At 39.2% G+C, this 26814-nt stretch overlaps 1 protein-coding gene across 3 annotated transcripts in view; it reads left to right on the top strand.

Annotated features, from left to right (window-relative positions):
* The first annotated feature begins 9065 nt into the window (after positions 1–9065).
* The window catches only part of LOC128689072 (SURP and G-patch domain-containing protein 1), a 95426-nt gene continuing 77677 nt past the window's right edge, over positions 9066–26814 (top strand). For all 3 annotated transcript variants that reach the window (XM_053777152.2, XM_053777151.2, XM_053777150.2), the window contains exons 1-2: positions 9066–9463; positions 20085–20173. In XM_053777152.2, the coding sequence (XP_053633127.1) occupies positions 9081–9463; positions 20085–20173 (472 nt within the window). In that variant the 5' untranslated portion in view covers positions 9066–9080. The remainder of the gene's footprint in view (positions 9464–20084; positions 20174–26814) is intronic.

Here is a 26814-nt window from a genome sequence, read left to right as displayed (position 1 = left end):
TGGCTGCACGCAAACCAACGTACGAGCCACAGCCCGGCTGATCAGGAACTGACTTTAGGTGCTTGTCCAGTGCCTGCTTGAAGACTGCCAGGGGTCTGTTGGTAATCCCCCTTATGTGTGCTGGGAGGCAGTTGAACAGTCTCGGGCCCCTGACACTTATTGTATGGTCTCTTAACGTGCTAGTGACACCCCTGCTTTTCATTGGGGGGATGGTGCATCGTCTGCCAAGTCTTTTGCTTTCGTAGTGAGTGATTTTCGTGTGCAAGTTCGGTACTAGTCCCTCTAGGATTTTCCAGGTGTATATAATCATGTATCTCTCCCTCCTGCATTCCAGGGAATACAGGTTTAGAAACCTCAAGCGCTCCCAGTAATTGAGGTGTTTTATCTCCGTTATGCGCGCCGTGAAAGTTCTCTGTACATTTTCTAGGTCGGCAATTTCACCTGCCTTGAAAGGTGCTGTTAGAGTGCAGCAATATTCCAGCCTAGATAGAACAAGTGACCTGAAGAGTGTCATCATGGGCTTGGCCTCCCTAGTTTTGAAGGTTCTCATTATCCATCCTGTCATTTTTCTAGCAGATGCGATTGATACAATGTTATGGTCCTTGAAGGTGAGATCCTCCGACATAATCACTCCCAGGTCTTTGACGTTGGTGTTACGCTCTATTTCGTGGCCAGAATTTGTTTTGTACTCTGATGAAGATTTAATTTCCTCATGTTTACCATATCTGAGTAATTGAAATTTCTCATCGTTGAACTTCATATTGTTTTCTGCAGCCCACTGAAAGATTTGGTTGATGTCCGCCTGGAGCCTTGCAGTGTCTGCAATGGAAGACACTGTCATGCAGATTCGGGTGTCATCTGCAAAGGAAGACACGGTGCTGTGGCTGACATCCTTGTCTATGTCGGATATGAGGATGAGAAACAAGATGGGAGCTAGTACTGTGCCTTGTGGAACAGAGCTTTTCACCGTAGCTGCCTCGGACTTTACTCTGTTGACGACTACTCTCTGTGTTCTGTTAGTGAGGAAATTATAGATCCATCGACCGACTTTTCCTGTTATTCCTTTAGCGCGCATTTTGTGCGCTATTACGCCATGGTCACACTTGTCGAAGGCTTTTGCAAAGTCTGTATATATTACATCTGCATTCTTTTTGTCTTCTAGTGCATTTAGGACCTTGTCGTAGTGATCCAGTAGCTGAGACAGACAGGAGCGACCTGTTCTAAACCCATGTTGCCCTGGGTTGTGTAACTGATGGGTTTCTAGATGGGTGGTGATCTTGCTTCTTAGGACCCTTTCAAAGATTTTTATGATATGGGATGTTAGTGCTATTGGTCTGTAGTTCTTTGCTGTTGCTTTACTGCCCCCTTTGTGGAGTGGGGCTATGTCTGTTGTTTTTAGTAACTGAGGGACGACCCCCGTGTCCATGCTCCCTCTCCATAGGATGGAAAAGGCTCGTGATAGGGGCTTCTTGCATTTCTTGATGAACACAGAGTTCCATGAGTCTGGCCCTGGGGCAGAGTGCATGGGCATGTCATTTATCGCCTGTTCGAAGTCATTTGGCGTCAGGATAACATCGGATAGGCTTGTGTTAATCAAATTTTGTGGCTCTCTCATAAAAAATTCATTTTGATCTTCGACTCTCAGTCTGGTTAGCGGCTTGCTAAAAACTGAGTCATATTGGGACTTGAGTAGCTCACTCATTTCCTTGCTGTCATCTGTGTAGGACCCATCTTGTTTAAGTAGGGGCCCAATACTGGGCGTTGTTCTCGATTTTGATTTGGCATAGGAGAAGAAATACTTTGGGTTTCTTTCGATTTCATTTATAGCTTTTAGTTCTTCCCGCGATTCCTGACTCCTAAAGGATTCTTTTAGCTTAAGTTCGATGCTTGCTATTTCTCTGGTGGTAAAATTAGTGAATAATGGTTCGACCGGGTGTGACTGGTGCGCGGCCATGGTGTGTGTCCAGGGGAAATACCCGTGTGTTAATCCTCACTCATCGGCCTCAGATCTTAATGGAGTGACCTCTAATGTGTATAATAATTATGAGACGTTAAATCGTCTTGTGAATAGTAATGTAATCAGTGATAATAACATTGAGTTAAGAGAATGTGGGATGTGAAATAGATCGCCCTGCTCCGAGTGAACGCGTGATTCTCGTACCGAGGATAGTGAAGCTTTATGGAATCACGACTTCTAAACCTGGACAAACCGACGGATACCTCGTCCTGCTGGAATAAGAACCGTGTCGGTGTAGCAGGACATCGAAACGAGATGGTGAATGGAGGGAATAAGGAGTATCAATCACCCACAGTTAAGTAACCCTTCTAGTTATAGCAGACTGATACTGGCCAGTTAGGTATGTTGTAATTGGATAGGTTATGAGTGATCCAGCTACATCAAGTGACCACCAGAGAATATCTGGTAAGTGGTGAGATTATGTACAAGTGTTTTCCTTGATGGATATATCCATGTGTAACCTACCCCACCCCCCTTCATTCAGTTAAACTAATATAATCTATACAGTCCACAATTAATTAGTAGCACCGTACTTGTGGGTGCTATCCAATCCATACTGGTCTCGGATAGATATGGATAAGATTGTGAGGTCGAAGGAACCACTTGCCGTGACCAGGGGTGGTTAAGTTTTCTCACATGTCTACACGGGGTGACTACGGTAAACAATATGGTTGTCTCCCAATGAGTTTACTTGTATGTATATAATGTTGAGGTACATACAGGTAGTCACCCTATAAAATTTTCCATACACAGTATATTAAAAGTAAAAAATTATTATATATAAATATGTACATATTTATATAACAGAATTCAAATTCAAATTCAAAGTTTATTCTCTATAAAGATTACAATGTTGAATTTACAGAATTTGGTTGTTGTGTGGTTTACATGTAGTTAAATAATGATTACAGAGTGTAGCACTAGAACGCCTAGCATGGCTAGGCATTTCGGGCAGACTTAGTTTAATTCTTTATTTTAAAATATTACAAATTATGAGGTAAGTTGGTATTATGGCTAAGTGACTAAATACTAGTTTGTGAGTTTAGCAATGTGAATGCTTTTGTTTTGGCACAGTACATAGTTTCAGTATTGGAGTATCATAGGATTCATTATTTTAAGATTGAGATTAATATTTCTGTTTATGGTCAAATGGGTGAGTGAGTGTAAGTGTGAACCACCAGGTGGTATTCGTGTAGTTAGTTGATGGGGTGTATCAGGGAGATAAGATGTTTTCTAATGGTAGTTTTGAAGGTGATGAATGTGTCTGCAGTTCTAGAGTTCTCAGGTAGGGTGTTCCAGATTTTAGGGCCTTTGACATACATTGAATTTTTGTAAAGGTTTAGTCGGACACGGGGAATGTCAGTAGAGATGTTTGTGTCTGGTGTTATGCCTGTGGGTTCTGTCACAACTATCAAGAAAGCGTTTTAGGTCAAGGTTGATATTGGAGTTTAAGGTCCTCTAGATGTAGATTGAACAGTAGTAAGTGTGGTTGTACTGAACAGGGAGTAAGTTTAGAATATATCTTAATCATAGCACTCCCCAATTTGACTGGAGATTAATGTGTCATGTACAGGACCCCCCCTTTTGCCTACATTTATGAAAAATTTACTGGCCAGAATTTAAACATAAATTAGACAGCTTATCTGAGGTTTCTAGAGTTGTCCTGTCCTGTCGCCTGATACTCAAATTATGCAGGAATGCACATCCAACAATTTCGCCTCCTATTTGAGAGGTGTCAACCCAATTTTACCTCTAGAGCACGAAAAATTCTTCTCATTCACTAATGTCTGTTACTCCAATTCAAACAAAAAAAAATTGCGACTGTCCTTCTGGGCAGGCGCAGCTTCCCGTTTTCTATGATATAAATATTATTAAATACAGTATGGCCATCTATTTACATACAACTACTGTATTTCTGGAAAATATATACAGTATTTTCCACACATTCTATGGAAAGGCAGCATGGACACAGGGGTCATCCCACAGCCACTAACAATAACAGATATAGCCCCACTCCACAAAGCAGTAAAGCAATTACAGACCGATAGCACTAACGTCCCACATCATAAAAATCTTTGAAAGATTCTAAGAAACAAGACTGCTTTCCACTTAGATATCCATCAGTTAAACAACCCAGGTCAACTTGGGTTTAGAGCAGGTCCCTCCTGCCTATCGCAACTACAGGTCTTCGATGCTGTATTGGATAAACAAAATACAGTAGTAAAAATTATGGCATTGTATTAGAAAAATATTCAACTCTGTTGTTGGGAAAAAATCTATTTTTTTTCTCAGTAGCCATTTTGCTGTATCCATTGCTAAATGTCTTCATAATTTGTACCCCTCAAGGGAGCTTTTCTGGCTCTGTCGAGAATTTTTTTTATTTGATTATAGTTGTGACAGAACCCACAGGCATAACACCAGACACAAACATCTCTACGACATTCCCCGTGTCCGACTAAACCTTTACAAAAATTCAATGTATGTCAAAGGCCCTAAAATCTGGAACACCCTACCTGAAAATTCTAAAACTGCAGACACATTCATCACCTTCAAAACTAACATCAGAAAACATCTTATCACCCTGATACACCCTGTCAACTAATTACACGAATACCACCTGGTGGTTCACACTTACACTCACTCACCCATTTGACCATAAACAGAAATATCAATCTCAATCTCAAAATAATGAATCTTAACTAGTCATAAGTTGGCCTGTGATACTCCAATACTGAAACTATGTATAGTGCCAAAACAAAAGCATTCACATTGCTAAACTCACAACTAGTATTTAGTCACTTAGCCATAATACCAACTTACCTCATAATTTTGTAATATTTTAAACTGAAGATTTAATTTAAGTCTGCCCGAAATGCCTAGCCATGCTAGGTGTTCTAGTGGTACACTGTAATTATTATTTTACTACATGTAAACCACACAACAACCAAATTCTGTAAACTCAGCATTGTAATCCTTATAGAGAATAAACTTTGAATTGAATTGAATTGAACCGGTTGCAAATAAGCCAGCCATCAGGCTGGCTTATTTGCATTGGGTTCTTTATTTATTTATTTATTTATTTACAATTTGAGCATACATACAGAGGTACAAAAAAATACAGATAAGAGCAGCATGCCAAAGCCACTTATACTATGCATAGCATTTCGGGCTGGCTTAAAATTAACTAAGCAATGATGAAATCAGTGATAATACATTATTGTAAACAGATAACTATAAAGCACAAATGAGTATTACAAAGACAGGTCATATGGTTGCATGCATTGTTGTACATTCAGTCGTATGGAGTATTCTGTTAGGTAGTGTATTTAAAAAATAATAAAGTTAGATTGGGTTTTAGGTTTAACATTTATGTGATATAATTGTGAGAAACATTTAAGATATACAATTTATAAGGTTCAGTTATTCAGTATTTATTTGGTTTTGGGTGAGTAAGTGATCTTTGAGAAGTTAGTTAGTTTAATATGTTTATTATGCACCCCATACCCATCCTGTGGGCGGTAGTCAAAAGATTACAGAGGTACATAATTGGTCCAGGGACTGGACTCCAAAGTTTTGATAGCTGAGCAAGTTACAGAGGCAATGAACTCACAATTTACAAAGGTAATGAACTCACAATTTACAAAGGTAATGAACTCACAATTTACAAAGGTAATGAACTCCAGGTAAGTCTGGTCACAATCATGACAAGTTACAAAGGTATTTACAGATTACAGAGGTACGTAATGGGTCCAGGGACTGGGCCCCCAAAGTTTTGATAGCTGAACTAGGTACAAAGGTAATGAGCTCAGAAGTTACAAAGGTAATGAATTCTGTAGAATGGTTACTTACGTTTATACTTTGGCTACAATCATGAACAAATTATAGAGTAATGTGTGTGTGTGTGTGTGTGTGTGTGTGTGTGTGTGTGTGTGTGTGTGTGTGTGTGTGTGTGTGTGTGTGGTGTGTGTGACTCAACAATCAATATTTGCACCAATAACTCATTACAGTTGTGACCGGGTGTGGAAGTGTGAATTGATCTTTGAGAAGAGACTTGAATTTATAAACAGGTAGTGTTTCTTTTATATTTACAGGTAATGAATTCCAGATTTTAGGGCCTTTTATGTGCATTGAGTTTTTGCATAGTGTGAGATGGACACGAGGAACGGAACATCAAAGAGTGATCTGTGCCTTGTGTTATGGTCATGTGTTCTGTTGAGGTTGGCAAGGAGATGTTTGAGGGGAGGGTTAATATCAGAGTTAAGTGTTCTATGTATGTAATAGGTGCAGTAATAAGTATGGATGTTTTGTATGGTGAGTAGGTTTAGTGTATTGAATATTGGTGGAGTGTGCTGCCTGTAGTGAGAATTTGTTATCATTCTAACTGCAGCCTTTTGTTGGGTAATTAGTGGTCTGAGATGGTTAATTGTTGTTGAGCCCCATGCACAAATTCCATAGGTGAGATAGGGGTAAATAAGAGAGTGATATAGGGCCAGGAGGGCTGACTGTGTAACATAGTACCGTATCTTCGATAGTATGCCTACAGTCTTGGAAATTTTCTTAGAAATTTGTTGTATATGTGTATGAAATTTGAGTCTATTATCAAGGTGGATTCCTAAGAATTTTCCCTCTGTTAGCTTTGTGATAGGTGATCCGTTTATCATTATGTTAAGAGGGACATCTGTAGCTCTGTTACCAAACTGAATGAAGTAGGTTTTGTCAATGTTTAGTGTAAGTTTGTTAGTCCTCATCCAGGTAGATATTTTCTGTAATTCGGTATTTACAGTATTGGCTAGCGTGACTGGGCTCGGGAGAGAGAAGACGTATGTAGTGTCATCTGCAAATAGTGTGGGTTTGAGTAATTGCGAAGCAATCTGGTGGCCTGGTGGTTAACGCTCTCGCTTCACACGGCGAGGGCCTGGGTTCGATTCCCAGCCAGAGTAGAAACATTGGGCGTGTTTCTTTCCAAACCTGTTGTCTATGTTCCCCATCAGTAAAATGGGTACCTGGGTGTTAGTCGACTGGTGTGGGTCGCATCCTGGGACACTGACCTAATTTGCCCGACATGCGGAGCATAACAAGGGGCTTTCTGTATAGTAGTATGTCATTGTTGTCAGCTAGGCCTACCTTGTACATGTACTTGTAGTAAATAAAGATATTATTATTATTATTATTATTTGGAAGGTCATTTATGTATAGGAGAAAGAGAAGAGGGCCAAGGACACTTCCCTGTGGGACACCAACTGTAATTGGTTGCGCAGAAGAGTTTGCCCCATTTGCGTACACATATTGGCTTCTGTTGCTGAGGTATGACTTGAGGTAGTTGAGGGAGTGCCCTCTTATACCATAGTGTGACAATTTTACGTGGAGCAAGTCATGGTCAACTGTATCAAAAGCTTTACGTAAGTCAATGAAGATCCCCAGTGGGACTTCTTTTTTCTCTATTGCAGTGTATATATGTTCTAGCATGTGTATAATAGCATCATTAGTATTTTTATTAGGCCTGAATCCAAAATGGCAGGGGTTGAGTATGTTTTGGGAGATAAGGTAGGAGTAGATTCGTTTATGAATTAATTTTTCGAAGATTTTTGAGAGAGGGTGTAAGTTGGATATTGGCCTACAGTTATTCAACTCTGTTTGGTCTCCTCCTTTGTGGATCGGGGTGACCCTTGCTATTTTGAGTACTGTAGGGAAGGTGGAGGATTCTATGGATTTGTTAAAGAGTGTTGCAATGATTGGTGATAGCACTTGTGACAGTTTTTTGTATATAAAGGGTGGTAAGGTATTTAAATCTCCTGCCTTGTTTTTTAGTGCGTTGATAATAAGGGAGACTTCGTATGGGTTAGTCGGAGCTAGGAACAGTGTGTTCGGGTAGTTGCCGGTGAGGTAGTCATTTGGTGGGGTATCTGAGCTTGGGATTTTATTGGCAAGGTTTTGTCCTATAGTGGAGAAGAAATCATTGAGTCTGTTTGCTGTTTCTGTTGGTGGGAGTTGGGGTTCATCTGATTTTGCTAATTTTATTTCGCTATTTCGTGATATCTTTTTTGTTCCCAGAATTTCTGATAGGGTTTTCCAGGTCTTTTTTATATCACCTCGTAAGTTGGATAATCTGTTCTCATAATACAATTTTTTTGCCCTTCTTATCAGGCTGGTTAGGATTGACGAGTAACGTTTTGTTTGGTCTCTGGTTATGTGACCCATTCTGTACTGTTTTTCATATTGGTGTTTTGTATTTATGGATTTGAGAATGCTGGGTGTTAGCCAGGGACTGTTCAGTCTCTTAGCTGTCATCTGTTTAGTTTTTTTAGGGCAGTGCTTGTTTTAGAGGTATTGGGTCTTTTTTAGAAAATTATTAATACATTCGTCAATATCTGTATAGATTTCTATCTAAGTGTGCCAATCAATGTTTGCTACTGCTGTTGTGAAGTTATTAATGGCTGCCTCATTGTGAAGTCTGAAGGTGACTTTAGTAGTGTCTTGGGGTAGTTTACCAAGAGTTGTTATGAGGAAAGTAGGGTAGTGGTCTGTGGTATTATCTGTGATTATGCCTGATTTTAAAGGGGATATGGTGTTGGTCCAGATGTGGTCAAGTAGGGAAACACTAGTCTCTGTAACTCTTATAGGTTTTGTTACTGTTGGTAGTAACATACAGTTACTCATTGTGTTTGTGAATCCCCTCAAGGAAGGTTCCTTGATGTTGATGAGGGGCTCTTGATTTAGGGAATTGGATCTGCGCTCCAGTTCCCCAAATTAAGCCTGAATGCCTTCCACATCCCCCCCCCCCCAGGCGCTGTATAATCCTCCGGGTTTAGCGCTTCCCCCTTGATTGTAATAATAATAATGTGTTTGTGAATTCAGTAACGTGTGGGTCCTGGTCTTGCAGGAGATTTATATTGAAGTCACCTGAGAGTAGTAAGTGATCTTTGTTCTCTCCCCAGAATGCGACCCTCACTAGTCAGTGCTAGGTATTTACTGCTAGGTGAACAGGGGCAATAGGTGTAAAGTAAATAATTAAGCAAGTATTTCAAGTCAATAAATGTCTTATATCCCCCGAGGTTTATCCGTCATGCGGGTTAACGTGAACACAGTCAATAGATGGCAGTGTGAGCCAGAGTCAGACACGTCCTGGCTGCCTTTACTATCTGCCTCTCACACGTCCTGGCTGCCATTACTGCCTCCCACACCCGCATGTTTTCTCTTCACTGTTGTTTGTGTACATAACAGCAACTATTGCTTCCTCTGGCTCAGCACAATGTCCAACAAGTACCCAGTTCAAGTCAGGATGAGAGAGATGTCTAAACAGGAAGAGATCTTGCTGAAGAGGAAGCGTGAGATAGAGAGGAAGATGAAGGAAGCCCAGCAAGCTGCTGATGGCAGTAAAGCCAAGAAAACAAACCCTCCATTACCCAAGAAACCTCCAGGAAGTATATCGCACTCTTCTAGTCCTAGGTAATTATTTAATATACGGAATGACGGCTGCTGTTAACTCACAATATTATATATATTATTATATATTATATTATTATGTTATACTACTGCTCGGTGCAACTCACATTGTTGCACAATAGAAATAAATCATGGGGTTATTTTAAGTAAGATAAGATTTCGTTCGAATTTTTAACCCCGGAGGGTTAGCCACCCAGGATAACTCAAGAAAGGCAGTGTGTCATCGAGGACTCTGTCCGTCTTATTTCCATTGGGTTCCTCAATCTTGTCCCCCAGGATGCGACCCACACCAGTCAACTAACACCCAGGTACCTACTTGCTGCTAGGTGAACAGGTCAACAGGTGTAAGGAAATGCATCGAATGTTTCCACCTTGCTGGGAATCGAACCTGTGCCCTGTGTGTGTGAATCGAGAACTTTGGCAGCCCGGCCAAGGGTAATGTACACTTTTATTATACAAGACAATTGTAATCACCCAAAACTTGTGTAATTGTACCTAAACATATTTAACTGTAAAACCAATTCAAACCATTAATCAGCCTGCAACAATATATACTTCATTGCTATGAAATTATTAATTGCCTATGGGCTATATGACCCTTATGGGTTTAGTGCTTAGTTATGGTTATAATAATATTGCCTATGAAATGTATAATTTATTTCTGGAATTAAAAATAGTGTTTAAAGTGCACTTGATATATACTTAAGTTTGTATTTAGGCATCATGCATAATTTGAAACTCACAATGGTTTCATATAATAAATTATTTCAAATTTAACCTAGGATAACCCATGAAAATAAGTGTGATTTGTTGCTGTTAGGGTTAAAAATGTAAAAAAAAAAAAAAAATCCAGTCATATTGACTTGAGGTCCTGGTCTAAGTTGCTTGATAATTTATTCCTTAAAATATTTAATATGTTGATATAGTATGTGAAAGTTGTAAAAAAAATAACCAAACTAATGAAACCCAGTGGAACCCACCCTTTAACCCTTTGACTGTCACAGGCCCCTTTCTGAAACTGTCATTCTATGTCTCAAAATATTCAAAAAAAAAAATTGTTGTTTCTTACTAAAATGTTAGGATTATTTTACTGAGTGTTTTAAGTCTAAAAAAATTTTTTTGCCATCAGTATTTACCGAGATATAGAGGTGCAAAGTTGGCAGAAAATGAGTGGCGTATGGCAACAGCGGCAAATGCCACCCACCCGGTATTCTTTTATTTACTCCAATTCGAAGGTTTCTTGTATTTTCCAACATTTTTCTTTTCTAAGTAACTTATGTGACCTGTGAGACCAAAGTAAGGTGCATTGTTCAAATATACACTCATTGTTTACAACACAATAACTGAACAAACATTATCACTATTAGATTGTGTATAAAACTTGTTTACACAGACAAACAATACAAAACATTGTTAATTACTATTGTTCCATAATATATATACATATGTACAGTCACTGAACACTTTCCTAGAACTACTGCAGCTTGTGGAACTCTTTGAAACATGGGTATATGCAGAGTGGCACTTGACACTCCTCACACACACAACGAGTGTCTCTACTTGTTTGTGGGTGTTTTGTGGTATGTCCACATACAAAACGCCTCTTCTAAGCACTTTTCTTGAAAGCAGTAGGAGGCAGTTGTATGGGGTAGTGATCACCAGGCCTCAAACAAGATGGCATGTGTTGGTAATTTCATGGGCGCTGGTCTATTGCAGGTGTTGCTCCTTGGTACTTGGCGATTATTTGTCTGATGACTGACAAACAAAATTCGCCATATTTTGGTTTGTTGTTGGTCCTCAACTTGTATATGTTATATACCACTTATAACTCTTGCGTACACAATCAGCAAACCCAATCTGCATATCACATTTGTCCACTAAGCGCAATATTGAGGTTGTAGTCCATGACAGCTGCAGGTTTTAGAATGGGTTCGTTGGTCTCTCTATTGTGCCTGCCAGTGTGTGCCATTTTGTTTCGGTGTACTGATGTCAACAATGTGACATCACGTTTGTCATGCCACCGAAATGCCTTGATGTCATTGGCAGCTAAGGCCTGCACCTCACCTCTGCGAGTGCCAGCATCAAGCCTTGGCATATGCTTACGATTACCACGCACTGTGCCACACATGTCTGTCATGTTCACTCGCAAGAAATCACTGAGTATTTGGCTTGTGTACCAGTTATCAGTATATAATGTATGCCCCTTACCAAGATATGGTTCCATCATTATTCGAACCACATCACCAGAGATACCCAATAACTTCCTGGTATCTCTCAATGTATTACTGCTAGTGTACACAATGATATCCAAAATGAGACCACTTTTGCAATCACACAGTACAAATAACTTTATACCAAAGCATTTCCTCTTACTTGGTATGTATTGCTTGACGTGAGAGTCTTCCTTTGAATAAAATCAGACTCGTCAGTAACAAGCTTCCTGAAGGGATAAAAATACATGCAACACTTCCTGAAGGGATAAAAATACATGCAACACTTTTGTTTCAGGTACATAAACACATTTCTGATCGTGTATAACCTGTCGCTTCTGTCAGACCTTGTTTTGTCTGAAAAGTGTAACATATGTAACAGTATCAAAAAACAATTCACACCTATAATGTCACTAAAACCTGGGGTTGAAATCAGGCATTCTGTTGCCCAGTATGTGGTGACAGTGTGCTTATACACATTGTGGCAAAAAACAGGTACATCTCTGCCACAGTTGTCCTTCCACTGGTGTAGCCGTGATCTTGGTGAGAGAATTGTACTTGCCATGGTGTACTCATAGTATGTGTTGGTTTCCCTGACAATAATGTCCGTCAGGGGTTCATCGAAGAATAACTGAAAGCATTCCAGTTCAGTAGCATTGTTCCCAAGTGTACACGATGGCCGTATTCCACTTTGTGTTTCATCAAAGTCATGGGGACTGGGAACAAACTCGTCACCTTGCTGCCAATCCCAGATGTGGTCTGCTGGTGGGTTCTGGATATTGAAATGTGGTTGTGGTTGTGCAGGTTGTGGGAGTGTGGGGTTGGGTGAGGCTGGTTGTAGTTGTGCAGAGTCAGCAGCGTCGGTAGTAGCGTGGCCCGCTGCTGGTGCCACATGACTCGTGCCACCATCACTATCACCACCACCTGCTGCCTCACTTGCATCATTCATACCCATCGTAACAATATCGTCATCTTCACTATTAGGTCGTGGTGTAGGGCCACGGGATGTGCTCCGAGATTTACTCCTTCCCCTTGGAACAGCATATGACACACTACCAGACCGCATGCTACGTCGTATATACTGCCGCTTCACTGGGGAATATTCACCGTCACTGTCACAACTAGAACTGCTTTCAATAGCTTTGAAATCACTATCACTTTCACTGCTCACATCTGAGTCTTGTACACTGGCAAATAGTTTCCTCTTTCGTCCTGGTACAGGTGAACGTGAACGAGCCGGCCCCAGCACCAGAGGTGGAAGGTCGTGGGTCATCTGGGTTTTCATCACTAATTACATTATCCTGGGCACTGTTTTCGGTCACACCCACTTGAAAACCATGGAATTCACTTTCACTGACCCTTCTATCGCTGTTAGAGCTATCACTTGGGAACAAAAGACCTCCAATCCGCTGAGGAGTGAGGCACTTCTTACCGTGAGGCATAGTGAAAATGGACTACCAAGATGGCGTTCCCACAATGCACCACTGAGTCCCAGATTTTTTTTCACAGGGTGCACACCCACCACTCAGACCCATTCTCTCTTGTGTAGGCCTACCAGCTTTCTCCTGCTTGATTTGAAGTTGCTAGAATTTACGCGCATAAATACAGTGGACGCCCAACATTCAATGGCATCGACATTCGATAAATCCGACATTCAATTCATTTTAACGCAAAAATATTGCCTCGACATTCGATGGAAAACCCGACATTCTATACGATTCGTATGAGACGTGTCCACGTGTGGCCTGAACTGCCCCGTGTGTGCCAGTGTTTACAAGCCAGCCACTGTGCGCACATCTAAGGATACATTCGGTACATTCCATATTATCCATATTATCACTGTTTTTGGTGCTTGTTTCTGCAAAATAAGTAACCATGGGCCCCAAGAAAGCTTTTAGTGCCAACCCTTCGAGAAAAAAGGTGCTAATGACTATTGAAATGAGGAAAGAGATAATTGCAAAGTATGAAAGTGGAGTGCGTGTGTCAGAGTGCATGATTTGGTAAAGAAATTGCCTGCAATTAGTGGTGATGTGAGTGAATTTAAGGCCAGCAAAGGTTGGTTTGAAAGATTTAAGAATCGTAGTGGCATACACAGTGTGGTAAGGCATGGTGAGGCTGCCAGTTCAAGTCCTAATGGAAGGGGATTCCCCTTCTAAACACTAACACCATCCACACACTCCCCTCCTCCCATCCCATCAATCATCACCAGATCTTCATTAAAGGTAAGTGTCAATTATTCTGTTGTTATTAATCTATTGTTATTGTAATTATTCTATTGCATTAAACTTAATATTTCATGTGGTAAAAATTTTTTTTTCGTACTTTTGGGTGTCTTGCACAGATTAATTTGATTTCCATTATTTCTTATGGGGGGAAATTAATTCGACTTTCGATATTTTCAACATTCGATGGCTCTCAGGAACGGATTAATATCGAATGTCGGGGGTCCACTGTATGTCCGAAACAGTGGCGCATAAGATGTATATATACAACCGAAACAGTCAAAGGGTTAATAACCTCATGTTACTTAATTAACCTTTGTAGGTTTATATAGGCACAGGTACACAAAGTACAATTATTATATACTATAGTGTAAATTGCCTAGGATAACCAGTGGTGGGTTTGGAAATGGCAAGTTTTTGTTTGCTTGATGCATCTTTTTTACACTACTGTGATTGGCCTGGCACAGTACACTACTCAGTACTAACTGTTGAGTAGCTCTGGTCTGCTGCAGATGCCAAATTAACTATTTTGGTCATTGTTTACTTTTTTGCCTGGGAAAGAAATCCACTTGTGTGCTAAAATATCATCCATGCAATGCATTTTAGAGGAAAAATATTTGTGGAAATTTATTAGATAACAGGAAAAATACAAATGACATTTATGTAATTTCTTTATTAAGTAGGTTCTGCAATGAAAGTTGTGTTTTGGAAAATAGGTTTTATTTTGATAAGTAAATTTAATAACTTAATCCAACTTGCCCAACCAAAACATTCCTAACCTAGGTCAGTTGTAAAATTGTTAGTTAAGCTAGGTCTTTCCTTATAGGCACTAAATATGTATACAGGCACTCCTCGCTTAACAACCGAATTCCGTTCCTACGGCTAGGTCGTTAAGCAAATTGGTTGATAAGCGGCATCAGAGTTATCAGTAGGGTTATCAGGAGCTGTAGAGGGCCTGGGTAAGGGAGATGACGGCGAGAAAATGGAAGGACTTGTAGGGATAGGGGATCCAGGGTGTAGAAGAATCCCATTTGTGTGGTCTACTTTGTAATTTTCTTTTTTTCTTCATCAGTTTCATGATAGTATCATAAAAGCTAATTTGCCATTACATTTTCATGAACTATTCAACATTCTGGTCCATACCCTCTAGTTCTAATATAGCCGCATTCACTTTTGAGAACACACTGGCTAACCCCTTTATGATGATCTTTTGTACCTCTTTCAGTCTTTCCTGCTCTTCCTCTTCCAAGTGCTGCTGCACTTCGAACTCTATTAAATCATTGTTAGTTAGCTCTCCCTTGCCATATTGCACTAATTTGTCAAACTATTCAAAATTATTCACCAAACATTTTAGGCATTTTTCCCACTTGCCTTGCATACACTTTTCTGTCACTCACTGCTGATACTCTGATTGTGCAGGTTGAATCTTCGACAAAACCATCCGTGGTTTGCCGTAAATGTTTCCGTCGATTCTTCACCTTTGCACACCTTCAAGGTCTCAAAGATACCGCATGTCTTTGCTTATACAGTGGACCCCCAGTTTACGATATTTCATTCCAGAAGTATGTTCAGGTGCCAGTACTGACTGAATTTGTTCCCATAAGGAATATTGTGAATTAGATTAGTCCATTTCAGACCCCCAAACATACACATACAGACGCACTTACATAAATACACTTACATAATTGGTCGCATTGGGAGCTGATCGTAAACCGGGGGTCCACTGTATTATTAAAAAGTTCATCAGCATTCTTTTTTGTATCTGGTCGTCAAACCAGATTGCCAGTAATTTCTCCATTTCATGAATGAGACCTTTCTGCTGCCTAGTTATAGCTTTAAATCCTGTTGATACTTTCACTGCCTCTTTCACTCTATCCTTTTAGATCGTTGAAATGGTCAAATGTGCCAGCTCAAGTCGCGTGCTGTCACTTAACTTACTCACCAGTAGAAGACATGACATTTAATGATGTTAAGTTCCAGCTGCTTAGGTATGGAAAGAATGAAGAACTCAAAAGTAACACTGTACACAAAACTCAACAGGGTCACCAAATAGAACGAAAGGAACACTTAAAAGACTTGGGAATAATTATGTCAGCTGACCTTTGTTTTAAAGAACATAATAAGACAAAGATCACGACAGCCAGGAGGATGACGGGGTGGGGTTTTGAGAATTTTCAAAACAAGATTAATAATGCCAGTGGTGATACTCTTCAAATCGCTAGTGCTCCCTCATTTAGAATACAGTGGAACGTTGACTTAAGAGTGCCCCATCATAAGAGTTTTTTGAAATATGAGCTGTCACTCGGTCAATTTTTTTTGCTCCGAGTTACGAGCCAAAATCCAAGTTACGAGTGAGTTTCCCCCTCAAGGGAGGTTCCTTAATGCTGATGTGGGGCACTTGATCTAGGGAATTGAATCTGTTCTCCAGTTCCCTAAATTAAGCCTGAATACCTTCCATCCCCTCCCCCCACAGGCATTGTATAATCCTATGGGTTTAGTGCTTCCCATTATAATAATAATGAGCGAGCTTCAGAACGCTGCCACTAGTTGGTGCAGCGATGCCACATCTGCTGAGCAGGGCACGTATTTACCTCGCTGTGGAAGCATTTCTCTTGTGTTTTACTTGTGTTTTGTGCAGTTATTTTGCCAAATTTCTTTTTTCTAACCATGGGTTCTAAGAAAGTAAGTGCAAAGGACAGTGCTGAGTAGAAAAAGTGGGTGATGTCCATGGAATTAAAGCATGAAATCATAGATAAACACAAGCGAGTTTTGTGGGTTGTAGCATTAAGAGTGTAGCAAGTAAGTTAAGTGATAAAGCGATAGAAAAAGGATGAAATGAAACGAACTCCTCCAATGTTGTTGGTAGGTAAGACAGGAGCAACAGTTAGGCAACTTTATTTGGAAATATTTCACCTACACAGTAGGCTTTTTCAGTCGAGTACAGAAAGAAGGCAGGAACAGTAGAGATGTGAAGACGATATAATCAGTCCATCACCCTTGAAGTCGTAAATTTGAGGTTGTCGGTTCCTCAGCCTGGAGTAGTTCTGTTTCATAGTCTGAAACAATCTGAAGAAACAAGCAACAGTGTGAAGATTTATACTATACTGTCGGAAGGAGAGGTGCAGAGTGGTAGAAGAGAGAATGTAGTCATTGAGAGGTCATGTCCCTCTCAGAGCCAACAATTCTCACTTGAAAAAGTTGTCTAAGGTGTTTTCTCTTCTGTATCAAGATGCCATTGTGTTGCAGTGTCTGACAGAGTGAATATCAAAATGGTATACAATACCGACAGGTTGGTATGTAAGAGACATGAGCAACAGTTAGGTAACTTTATTCCGAAATGTTTCCCCTACATGGTAGGCTTCTTCAGTCTAGTACAGAAAGTAGGCAGGAGTAGTAGAGATGTGATGATGATGTAATCAGTCCATCACTCTTGAAGTTGTAGATTTGAGGTTGTCAGTTCCTCAGCCTGTAGTAGAGTTCTATTCCATAGTCTGAAACAATCTGAAGAAACAAGCGACAGTGTGGAGACTTGTATACTGTCGGAAGGAGAGGTGCAGAGTGGTAGAAGAGAGAATGCAGTCACTGAGAGGTCACATCAATGTGGATTTGTTAGTTGTCATCCAGGTAGGTATCTTTCCAAAATCAATATTAACTGTATTGTTGAGCACACCAGGATCTTTATTTGGGACGACAGAAGTTGTCTTCAAATAAATTGGTTTAAGTTCCTGTGAAGCATTAGGAAGATAGTAGATACAGATGAGGAATAGCAGAGGGCCTAGGACTGCCCTGAGGCACCCCATAGCAGACTTAAAAGCATTAACAACAGCTTTTTATCATGTGGGATGATACAAAAATAAACACGAAAGTCACCTTAAAAATCAAAATCTTTATTTCTGATAGAGGATACAGAAAAATTGCAAGAAAATATAAGCAGGTCTTCAGTGGGCAATAGAGAATAGCATGTCAGTGGTGGCACGTTCCAACTGCTCGTACACGGTAAGAATGAAGATCTCAAAAGGGCACTGTATACAAAATGCAAGAGGACCAATTAATACTTTGAAGGGATCCTGTGAAAAACCTAGGTGTAGTAATGTCAGCTGACTTATCTTTGGAAATAATAAAGTAAATGTCATGAGACTAGGAAAAGGATGCAGTGGATAATGAGAACTTTTAAAGCAAGGAGGTTATGCCAGTGGTGACACTTTCAATCATTTGTGTTCTCGATCAGAGTACAGTGCTATTGATGGCTCCATTCAGTGCCGAATCACCCAGGTTGTGAGAGCTAGCAGACTGCCAACAGCAACAGCCCAGTTGAATGACCAACATGGGTTCAGGGCAGGTCGCTCCTGCCTCTCGCAACTACTGGATCACTATGACATGGCCTTGGATGCACTGGAAGAAAATCAGAATGCAGATGTAATATACACAGACTTTGCAAAAGCATTTGACAAATGCGATCATGGCGTAATAGCCCATAAAATACGTGCTAAAGGAATAACTGGGAAAGTGGGGAGATGGATCTTCAACTTCCTAACAAATCGAACATAAAGAGTAGTGGTCAACAGAGTTAAGTCGGAGGCTGCCATAGTGAAGAGCTCTGTTCCACAAGGCACAGTACTTGCCCCCATCTTATTCCTTATCCTCATATCAGACATAAACAGAGATATACACCACAGCACCATATCATCCTTTGCGGATGATACTAGGATCTGCATGAGGCTGTCATCTGCTGAGGACGCGGTTAATCTCCAAGAAGATACAAACAAAGTTTTCCAATGGGCAACGGTAAACAATATGATGTTCAATGAGGACAAATTCCAACTACGTACTCCGTTATGGAAAACTGGAGGAGATAATAACTAGAACAGAGTATGCTACTGACTCCGGCCATACAATAGAGCGGAAAACTAATGTAAGGGACCTGGGAGTAGTAATGTCTGAGGATCTCACTTTCAAGGATCACAACAGTGCCACGATCGCACGTGCAAAGAAAATGATAGGATGGATAATGAGAACTTTCAAAACGAGAGATGCCAAGCCCATGATGATCCTTTTCAAATCACTTGTTCTCTCTAGGCTGGAATACTGCTGTACATTAACATCTCCATTCAAAGCAGGTGAAATCGCAGATCTAGAGAGTGTACAGAGATCCTTTACTGCACGTATAAGTTCTGTCAAGCACCTTAACTACTGAGAACGCTTGGAAGCACTTGACTTGTATTCGTTGGAACGCAGGAGGGAGAGATGTATCATAATCTACACTTGGAAAATCTTGGAAGGAATGGTCCCAAATCTACACACAGAAATTACTCCCTACGAAAGTAAAAGACTGGGCAGGCGATGCAAAATGCCGCCAATAAAAAGTAGGGGCGCCATTGGTACACTAAGGGAAAACACCATAAGTGTCCGGGGCCCAAAACTGTTTAACAGCCTCCCATCAAGCATTAGGGGAATTGCCAATAAACCCCTGGCTGCCTTCAAGAGAGCTGGACAGATACCTAAAGTCAGTGCCGGATCAGCCGGGCTGTGGCTCGTACGTTGGACTGTGTGCGGCCAGCAGTAACAGCCTAGTTGATCAGGCCCTGATCCATCGGGAGGCCTGGTCATGGACTGGGCCGCGGGGGCGTTGATCCCCGGAATAACCTCCAGGTAACAAGGAAGACTGGTCCCTGGCCAGCCAAAGAGACTAGAAAAGCCCTTGAAACCAGTCATGGGTATAAAAATATTCATAGTTTTCATACACCATTTGCACTTCTGTGCTGAAAAATAAATACACCTCATAAAGAAAAAAAAAATTAATAACCTATGTTGCAGATGTTTATCCAAAACTTGTATATAGCGTAGTCTAGTCTATGCCTAGTGTGGAATTCAGTGACTGAGAGCAGGGCCTCTGGCTTACCACTCAAGTGTGAGGATCTCATGATGTCATAGCTAGCAAGGGAGCCTATCTATAAAGTAGTTGGAATTATCTAATTATACTACACAAGTACACAGTAACACTACTGATACCTATATGATTGTCATTATTCCTCAGAATCAGTCTTGTCTTGTGTGCAAGTAGAAATTATTCATGCCTTAAATGTATAACATCCTCTCAGTTGAATAGCTAGGATTTTTATTTACTAATTTTGTTTTTTGTATTTATAATTTTTGTGATATTGATTTTATAATTTTTCATCTGTTCTTCCACAGTGTAGCAGCAGTGCCTCAGGTGCCCAATAGATTTAGCAATGATGGTAGCTTTTTTGAACAGTTCAAGAAGTTGGCTGAAAAGCAAACAGGTAATCATGATATTATTGGTACACACACACAAAAAAACCACATGGTAGAAAGAAATATGTGATGATTTGGTCTGACTTGTGACTGTTACCTAGTCACATACTAGTTAATGGTCCAAGTTGGACTGAAACATTGTCATAAGGTTCTTTCTCTTATGTGTGGGTTGTTTGTATTGTTCCAGTCACGGTATTGTGCCTTTGTATACTTTGATATTATTGGTGTTAATATTTTGAGGTTGTTTACTTTTCAACTTTGGTAAAATTCTAATATTTCTGCTATTTTGAGCTCAATTTCAAGGACCTTTTCATTGTAAAACCAATCAAAACCATCTCAATTTCTGTAATATCTCTTCCATTCTATAAAATGAGACCAGGAAAACAAGAATACAACCATAAATACCATACAAAAATACAGTGCAAAGTTGCTGTTTTAACCCTTTCAGGGTTTCGGCTGTACTAGTACGGCTTACGCCCCAGGGTTTTTGACGTACTAGTATGCCTAAATTCTAGCGCTCTCAAATCTAGTGAGAGAAGGCTGGTAGGCCTACATATGAAAAACTGGGTCTATGTGGTCAGTATGCACAGTATAAAAAAAAATCCTGCAGCACACAGTGCGTGATGAGAAAAAAAAAAACTTTGACCGTGTTTTTGGATTAAAACACCGACTTTGCACTGTACACCTACCATCCGACTTACAACCAAGTTCGGTTCCGAGAAACAGGTCGTAAGTCGAAATGGTCGTAAGTCGAATTTTACTACTGAATATCAACAAAACATTTTTGTAATGACTTTATTTTATTGTTTTATTTGGTATTTCATGTTTCACTTTACTTTTTATGCTGTTAGTACTGTATTTTATACTGTAAGGTTTAGGTTAAACACTGTGTACAACACAAATAGTTGTTTATTTCCCAGAAATTTGGCATAAAAAACACAGTCGTAAGTCGAGCAGGTCATAATTCGGATGGTAGGTGTATTTTTGTATGATATTTATTGTTGTATTCTAGTTTTCCTGGACTCATTTCATAGAATGGAAGACATATTACAGAAATTGAGTTGATTTTGACTGATTTTACAATGAAAAGTAGCGTGAAATTGAGCTCAAAGTAGTAGAAATGTTCGATTTTTACCAAAGTTCAAAAGTAAACAAATCATGCCAAGCGTCCAATACACGTCAACTGGTGAGTCTAATATTCTTTCACAAGTGCGCTGATATTATTTATACCATTTCTACACTAATGCAGTAGTCTGCATAACAGTAAATCTTCTATTTTTTGAGAGAATAAAAATTCAAAGTGGAAAGCCAAAGAAATATAAGAGGGGCCTGGGGATATGACTAACGAATAGAGAACTTGTTATTTTAGTGCGAGGAATGTCTTTCTTGTTTATTCTGGACCCTATTTGGAAATTGGCATCTATTGAAATTTGTGTGAAATTGGCAAAATCGCTAAATGGGTGGTTTCTTGTACTCGTTCAATAGAAAAAATGGAGTTCTAGTGAAATGGTTATGATTTTTGTCGACTAGTACACTGGAATTGGCCAAAAATAGGGCTCAAAGTGGGCAAAATCGTCGAGACCGCTAACTTTGCGAGAGCATAATTCCGTAAGTTTTCCATCAAATTTCATAGGGAAAAGATTCTCTATCTTTCCATAAGGAAAAATAATTTTTTTTTTTAAATTTGGGGACCCTGAGAAGTCTCGGAGAGGGCCTGGGGACCCTGAGAGGGTTAATCCAAAAACACGGTCAGTTTTTTTTTTCTCATTACGCCGTGTGTGTGCTGCATGATTTTTTTTATGCTGCGCACACTGACCACATAAACCTATTCTTTCATGTGTAGGCCTACCAACTTTCTCTCGCTAGATTTGAAGGCGCTAGAATTTAGGCATTTTAGTATGTCAGTAACCCTGGTGCACAAGCTGTACTAGTACGTCAGAAACCCTGAAAGGGTTAATCAGTTGTCTTTACCTAAAAATATTTGTATTTTCATGCAATACCTGAATAATATTCGGACATTGCTACATCACAAGCATAGCTAATGTTAATACATAATTATTTGTACTATTATAATGTACAGCACTTGGGTTCATTAAAATTATAATTACAAAGTATCATCAACAAAGCTTTTATCATATGGGAAAAATACTATACTGAATGAGTTATATAGTGAGTTTTGTTTTTAACCTATCAGTGAGCACAAGTATTAACCCTTAACCCTTTGACTATTTTGGTCGTATATATTCGTCTTATGAGCCAGTGTTTCGGACGTATATATACTCAATAATTCTAGCGGCTTCAAATCAAGCAGGAGAAAGCTGGTAGGCCCACATGTGAGAGAATAGATCTGTGTGGTCAGTGTGCACCACATAAAAAAAATCCTGCAGCATGCAGTGCATAATGAGAAAAAAAAAACTGACCATTTTTTGGGGTTAAAACGTTGACTTTGTGGTGTATTTTTGTATAGTATTTATCGTTGTATTCTCGTTTTCATGGTCTCGTGTGATAAAATGGAAAACATGTTACAGAAATAGAGATGATTTGATTAGTTTCACGATGAAAACTGCCTTGAAATTGAGCTCAAAGTAGCGGAAATGTTCGATTTTTACCAATGTTTAGGAGTAAGCAAATCACACCACACGTCCAATACACGTCGACTGGGGAGTCTAATATTCTTTCACTAGTACACTGATATTATTTATACTATTTTTACAATAATGCAGTAGTCTGCATAACAGTAAATTTTGTATTTTTTGTATGAATAAAAAATCAAAATAGAAAGCAATAGTAATAAAGAGGGACCTAGAGATGTGACTAATGAACAGGGGATATGTTATTTTAATGCCAAGAATGTCTACATTGTTTATTCTGGACCCTATTTTGAAATTGGCATGTTTTTTTAATTTGAGTGAAATTGGCCAAATTGCCAATTTCTCACCACTTTATTGGGTGGTTCAAATCTGTAAATGGACGGTTTCTTGTACTCGACTGATAGAAAAAATGGAGTTTTAAAGAAATAGCTATGAGTTTGGTCAACCGGAACAACGGAATTGGCCAAAAACAGGGCTCAAAGTCGGCAAAATCGCCGATGCGTATGTCGCCGCGACCGCTAACTTTGCGGGAGTGTAATTCCATGAGTTTTCAAGCAAATTTCATACTTTTGGTGTCATTACCACCGGGAAAAGATTATCTATCATTTCCTAAGAAAAAATAATTTTATTTTTTTTTCCCCAAGAATTTTGTGACAGAATGAGTTTCAGAAAGGGGCTTGCAGCAGTCCAAGGGTTAAACTGTCCATACATCTACGTTCACCTGTGTGGCACTCTGAATATTTTGAAAAATAAAAATTTTTTTTTGTTTTTAAATTAAAGAGGGCAATGTTCTGTGTGGTTTAGCCCTTAACCCTTTGACTGCTTTGGTTGTATATATACGTCTTACGAGCCACCGTTTTTGACGTATGTATACTCATAAATTCTAGTGGCTTCAAATCAAGCAGGAGGAAGCTGGTAGGCCCACATGTGAGAGAATGGGTCTGTGTGGTCAGTGTACACCATATAAAAAAAATCCTGCAGCACACTGCATACTGAGAAATTTTTTTTTTTTTTTTTTTTTTTTTTTAATTGCTGACTTTGAGGTGTATTTTCGTATAGTATTTATGGTTGTATTCTCGTTTCCTTGGTCTCATTTGATAGAATGGAAAACATATTATAGAAAAAGAGTGATTTGATTGGTTTTATTATGAAAAGAACCTGGAAATGGAGCTCAAAGTAGGGGAAATGTTTGATTTTTGCCGATGTTCAAAAGTAAACAAATGATGTCATTTTCCAATAAATGTCCAAGTAGCCATTCTAATATGCAGTCATGAAGTGGTTGACATTATTTATACAATTATTACAATATTGCAGTAGTCTGCATAACTGTAAATCTTCTATTTTTTGTTTGAATAAAAATTCAAAATAGAAAGCAAGAGTAACATCAGAGGGGCCTGGAGACGTGACTAATGAACGAAGAAAATGTTATTTTAGAGCCAGGAATGTCTGCGTTGTTCATTCTGGACCCTGTTTTGAAATTGTCATATTTTTTAATTTTCGTGAAATTGCTGAAATTGCAAATTTCTGACTACGATATTGGGTAGTTGAAATCGGTAAATGGGCAGTTTCTTGTACTGAATCGATAGAAAAAAAAATGGAGTTCTAAAGAAATACCTATGAGTTTGGTCGACTGGAACAATGGAATTAGCCGAAAATAGGGCTCAAAGTGGGCGAAATTGCTGATTCGTAAATATCACCGAGGTCGCTAACTTCGTGAGAGCGTAATTCCGTCAATTTTCCATAAAATTTCGTTCTTTTGGTGTAATTACAATCGGGAAAAGATTCCATCATTTCATTTTTTTTTTTTTTTTTACACCAGGCGACACCTCAGAATTTGGGGTTGCGACAATCAAGGGGTTAAACTGTCCAAATGTAGATCTACGTTCACTTGCGTGGTGCTCCAAATATTTTGAAAAATAAAAAAAAAAGAAACTTTTTTTTTTTTTTCTTTTAAAATGAAGAGCACATTTTTCTACATGTTGTAGGATTAAAAAAAAATTTAGGGTCAGTACTTATCGAGATACAAGATCGTGAAGTTGGCTCTGGATGCTCACCTTACGGCAGCATCGACTCCTGCAGCTTGCAGAAGTGCTGCCATATACCTTTTTTTCTTGTTTAATTTATATATTTTTTATGTTGTGATAATTACAATTTATAATAGTTCCTGTAATTTCATTGCCTGTTTTTGTTCTGACACTAATATTAGGTACTGAAATAGTGCTCAAATAGTCACAATCACATTGACAGGTGAACATTTACACCTGCCTGGGTTATTTACTATTGTCTAGAAATATATACAAAGTATTTATAGGTCCCAGCAATGTTTTAGATACCCTGGCATATACCTTGAAGCATGGTGTTATGAAAGGCATCCCTATACTGTTGACAGTCTAGTGACATTTGATAAATGCCCACTGCTCCAGCTAACCCTCGCTGTATTTATCACTGTTACACACAAACATGTCTCTCTATGTCTGTCTCTGCCTATTTCTTTATCTGCCTGTCTGTCTATCTGCTTGCTTGTATGTCTCTGTTTATGTCTTTGTCTGCCTGGAGTATATGTATATTGCACTCCTTGAAGAATTGTGTTATGACATCTGTTATCAGCTCGGTGACATTTGATAAATGGGTGCTCGGGGAACCCTGGCTTTATTTGTTGTCACTGATACAAACGTGTTTCTGTCTATCTGTGTATCTATCTGTCTGTCTATCTTTGCCTGGAATTTTTAGTTTATCCTAGGTTATTTACACAATCTATAACTGTACTTATGTGTACATGTGAGACAGAGATGTAGACAGGGTGATAGATGCAGATAGACCGAGGTATAGACATATAGATAGAGATAGATATATATATATATATATATATATATATATATATATATATATATATATATATATATATATATATATATATATATATATATATATATATATATATATATATATATATATATATATATATATATATATATATATATTATATATATATATATATATTATATATATATATTATATATATATATTATATATATAAATATAATATAATATAATATAATATAGAGAGAGAGAGAGAGAGATGTAGACATAGCCAGAGACAGCCAAAGCAAGCCAGCCGGACAGCCTGCCGAATACATAAGAACATAAGAAAGAAGGAACGCTGCAGCAGGCCTACTGGCCCATGTAAGACTAAGTCCATGTCACCCCCCCCCCCCAGCTTAGACCAATGATCCACCTAGTCAGGTCACAGCCACTGAAAGAAGGAGCACGACATCTGACCCAGTAGCACAAGCTAGTCTGGTCCAACTCACACCCACCCACACCCACTCATGCATTTATCTAACCTATTTTTATTTTCCTTTTAAAGTGTGTGTGTGTGTTAATATGACATGACGTCAGTGAATCCCTGGTGTTTGCCATGCTATTTGCTCTAGCTGGTGTTCAGTTGAACGGGTGCTCCCACAAGGTACTAAGTGACCCCAGATTTTTTTCATAGTGCGCACACCGAGTGCACAGACCCATTCTTTCATGTCTAGGCGACTCTGGCCTATCGTACCAAATTTGAAGGAATGACAGATAAAACGTTGCTCTACGTTTGGGGCCCACTGCACATGAACGTATATCTACGTGTGGACAGTTTAAGGGTTAAGAACATTAAAAAAAAAGTGAAGAAAAGTGAAATTAGGAAGCAGAAATGTATAGTGAATAATCAAGGATTGGACTATGGACCTGCTCTGCATGGGTCAGTATGCCTGTTGCAGTGTTCCTTCTTTCTTATGTTCTTATTGAGCACTCAAGTCTATAGAGGAGTCATGTGCATAGATTTTCCTAACTAGTTGTCAGTAAGATAGTTAAGAGTAAGCATAAGTCCCTAACTTGTCTTTTTTCTCTCCCGGCATCATTGGGACCTGTAGTGTGCCGGATTACTGAGTTTGCCGGATTACAGAGTGGTTAGGTTAGAATACACTTAATAAAATTAACCAACTTGACTTGCACAAAGTTCATTGAACATCGGCAAAAATCGAACATTTCCGCTACTTTGAGCTCAATTTCAAGGT

This window comes from Cherax quadricarinatus, chromosome 21 (assembly GCF_038502225.1).
Source record: "Cherax quadricarinatus isolate ZL_2023a chromosome 21, ASM3850222v1, whole genome shotgun sequence".
Taxonomy (NCBI): domain Eukaryota; kingdom Metazoa; phylum Arthropoda; class Malacostraca; order Decapoda; family Parastacidae; genus Cherax; species Cherax quadricarinatus.
The sequence above is the reverse complement of the archived record's forward strand: the minus strand, read 5'-3'. Positions and strand labels throughout refer to the sequence as shown.